A 4,102-nucleotide genomic window follows, 5' to 3' on the forward strand; every position below is an offset into this window, starting at 1 on the left:
ATCTCCTAATATACTGTACTATATTAGATTAGATCCTATTTATAAACCTCTTAAGGTTGAAGTTAATGATGAAACACAATAGTAAACGTACAGAAGAAGAGTTTTTCTACTATATTTAATATTCTGATGCAATACTAGGACTATAGTTGAGAACTTTTGCCTATTCCTTCATCATATTATCAATTTTCTTTGACATAATAACTTAAAAGTGATGAGATCAGAAGTAAGATACCCTCTGCAAATGTGAAAACAAATTTTATTAAGCAGTTTATTGGAAATACTCTAAAAAAAGGTAGTATCTTTATCCAAAATTTTAAAAACTTACCTAGTCTCTTTGTCTACTGAATAGTTTTTTAAAAGATTTATTAATTTATTTGAGAGAGAGAGAGAGAGCAAGCACAAGTCAGGCAAGGGGCAGAAGGAGAGAATCTTTAAGTAGACTCACCACTGAGCACAGAGTCTAGATGGGGGCTCCATCTCACAACTCTTAAGATCATAACCTGAGCCAAAACCAAGAGTCTAACACTTAACAAACTGAGCCAACCCAAACCCCTGTGTACAGAATAGCTTTTAATGCTTTTTCTCATTAGCCTCAATCTTCCTTCATGGGCTCACTTTGTACCATTCTTTCCACCTAGTGGTATAAGCAACCTAGACTGTGTCTGTGAATTTTTGCATAAAGTTTTGTTTTCCCAAATTACTTTCCCTCTGCATTTTTCTATTTGAGTCAGGTTATTCAGAATTTTGTTCTTTCAAGCCCTAATAGGTATGCATAAATCCTGAGGGGGAAATGTTATCTTTAATCAAATCTTAAATTTTCAGGAATTAAGATTTTAACTCAGTCTTCAATGGTAGCATTGTGCCAGCTGTCTTGAATTTCCAATAATATTTAATTTTTCTCATTCTTCTACAAACAGTTATGAGCCACAAAGTTCCAAAGACTAACTTCAGATACGGCTGAACACTGAAGCCTTTACCACTGCACACCAACAGAAGCTTCTTGGTTTTCTGCTTATCTGTGTGAAATTGTGAGGTTCTGTTCAGGGCTTCTCAAAATTGAATATACATAAAAATCAAAAGGGAATCTTGGTAAAAGATAAATATTGATTTGGTAATTGGGGTGGTATTTAATAATATGCATTTCTAACAAGTTTTTATAATGCTGCTGGTCTTTGGGCTACATTTTGAAGAGCAATATTTTCACGTATGCAACAATCCATGTATTAAATTCAGTCTCTTCTATTTCTATAAGCAAATGTGTCTGTAAATAGTATGTTCACAATCTAAGATGTGGTAGACTTTCTAAACTTCTTAGGAGAGACTAAGAAGTGTTTTAAATCAAAATACTATATACTATTTCAAATAAAATGGCAGGGCTCATCACCTTTAGAGATTTGTTTATTTATTTGAGAGAGAGAGCATGAGTGGGAGGAGTACCAGAGGGAGAGGGAGAAAGAGAATCTCAAGCAGACTCCCTGCTGTGTGCAGAGCCCAATGCTGGGCTTGATCCAAGAACCTGGAGATCATGACTTGAGCCAAAATCAAGAGTTAGATGCTCAACCTACTGAGTCACCCAAGTGTCCTGGCTCATCAACTTTAAAGTGGCCTTTGCTTACTCCACTAAATGAGATTAACTAGTTTTTTTTACCCTATGTCATGCTAGTTTCTCTTCATTTAGTTGGTTCTTCTTTCAACCTCCCTTTTCTCTCCCTAATTTGTACTTCATCATTGCCTGATATTATCTTTACAGGGACTTACCCAAGCCAAGAGGATTCATCAAGGCACTTTCCTACTGAAAATGGTTTCTCCTATAAGGGAAATTCTGACACCAGTTATCAAGAAAATAATTACCTCATTATACAATACAGATAACATAAAATCATAGGCTCCAAGGTCTCTATATTACTAAATGCGTTTAAGACTACTCAAGATTTAAAAAATAAAACCTTCATAAAACTAAATCTAGTCATTTAAATCATTTGAAAGAAATAAGGATTTTTCTATGAAAAACAAATGTGCTTTCAAGTTGGCATGCAAACGTCTAAATAAAAGGTAATTTGATTTTCACTGAAATATTATTGGCTACACATATCTGAAAAAAAAGCCATATTGTATGAGGAATATTAACAAAATACTATTTTAAAAAGTTACTCTCATCAGTTAAATTCATACAGGGTAAGACTTTCAAGGGCATTAGAATTATCACATCCATGAATGTGCAGGAAGTTTCTCCACAGTCAACTTTCTGCTAAAGTAATAAAAATAATCTATTGATTTCTATGAAAAATCATCTGATATATAAAGAATGACAAATCTTCCTCTGTGCTACTATTCCCAGTGTTCTTTGGTTCTTTGTCCTTTTCTCTCATTGAAGAGTAGCAGTTCTCTCCTGTACTCTCTGCCTGCTTTCTGCTAAGAATAGATGGATCTTCCATCATATCCTCCAGCTTTATGACAGTCTGAGAACCTTCTGTTACACCCACGGTTTTACCACACATTCTCTTATCGACTTAGAGGAAGTACACAGACAAACTTCACAAGCAGAGTAACATTTATCCTTTAAATTCTTCACTTGTTGAAAAATTATTCACTTATGCTATAAATATCCTTCTACAAAAAGAAAAATAAGTTGAAATTGGAAGCCAGTTCTCAGAAGGAGGGTTTATTCAAACAGCAATGACCCGAATTTTTTGACTAGGAATAAATTTCCTACTATAAGAAAAAGACAGCAAAGAGTGATACATTAGTGATACTAGAAAGAGGGACCTATTACTTCTACAGCTCACTAAATTTGGACAATAATATTCCCAAGCTACACATCACATATTTCTTTACTTTTAGAATGTCTCTCCATTAAATAAATCTAAAGATATAAGGTGATAAAAGATATTCATTTGCTGACAGAGGAACTATTTTCATATATACCTTTTTTGTTCAGATCTCTTTTGTGGTCTAGTAGTTTCAGCTTCTTAAAAACTATAAACACAAATTTAAAAATTGCAAAAAGGAGTATATCTTAACCTTTTGAATGATGAACATTCCTAAGTGTGAGATATATTTTTAAGACACACAATAGAAGACTTAACTACAAATTATTTTATGCATTTAAAAGATATTAAATTGGGGCAGGCACAGGGAGGAAGGAGGCCCGGGAGCTCCGCGGACGCCAAGCGTGGTAGATCGCAACATTTGAGTACTTTGCTTGGATGATTATTAGTTCTTTTTATCACCTTGACCCAGATCAGTATTATAGCCCATAAAAATGGCAGGAAATCTTCTGAAGACATCATCTTTGTCTGTAAGGACAAAATTACTACATCAAACGGGATTGTCCCTTTATAACACATCTCATGGCTTCCATGAGGAAGAATTAAAAAAAATAAAATAAAATAAAACAGTTTCCTGGTGGATCCGTTGACCTTCAGAAGGAAGACAGTGGCATTGGTATTCCTACCCTGAACAACCCAAGTAAAATGTATGCTTTCCCAGGTGTTATGATGCTACAACTTCTGGAAAAAGTGATTGAATTGGAAAATTGGACAGAGGGGAAAGGTCTCATTGTTCGTGGGGCAAAAAACACTTTCTCCTCAGGATCCAATCTGAATGTTGTGAAAGCACTAGCGACTCCAGAGGATGGAATGGCCTTATGTATGTTCATCCAAAACACCTTAACAAGATTTATGAGACTCCCTTTAATAAGTGTTGCACTGATTCAAGGTCAGGCATTAGGTGGAGGAGCAGAGGTTACTACAGCATGTGATTTCAGGGGTCAGAAATCTACATGTGGCTTGGCTGGGTGCCTCTGGCTCAGGTCTCTCATGAGACTGTAACCAAGATGTCATCCAGGACTCAACTGAGGGAAGATTGTGTCGAAACTCACTCGAGAGGCTGTTGGCAGGTCCTCACTGATTATTGCTGGGAATATGAGTTTCTTGGGCTTGCCTGGGCTTGCCACAGGGCTACTCACAACCTAGAAGCTTGCTTCCCCCAAATTGAGGGTGTTCTAAGAGAAAGAAAATAGACAAGACAGAAACCCACAGTCTTGGAAGGGACATCCCATTTCTTTTCCTGTATTACTAGTTCAGGGTCACTAGGGGTCACT

At 36.0% G+C, this 4,102-nt stretch overlaps 1 protein-coding gene across 1 annotated transcript; it reads left to right on the forward strand.

The window, feature by feature from the left end:
- The first annotated feature begins 3,262 nt into the window (after positions 1 to 3,262).
- LOC121477145 (ethylmalonyl-CoA decarboxylase-like) lies at positions 3,263 to 3,760 on the forward strand. The gene is given in 3 exon segments (XM_041731367.1): positions 3,263 to 3,379; positions 3,381 to 3,641; positions 3,686 to 3,760. Coding segments are annotated over 3 exon segments (453 nt in total).
- Positions 3,761 to 4,102: the final 342 nt, after the last annotated feature.

Source organism: Vulpes lagopus, chromosome 16 (genome assembly GCF_018345385.1).
Source record: "Vulpes lagopus strain Blue_001 chromosome 16, ASM1834538v1, whole genome shotgun sequence".
Taxonomy (NCBI): domain Eukaryota; kingdom Metazoa; phylum Chordata; class Mammalia; order Carnivora; family Canidae; genus Vulpes; species Vulpes lagopus.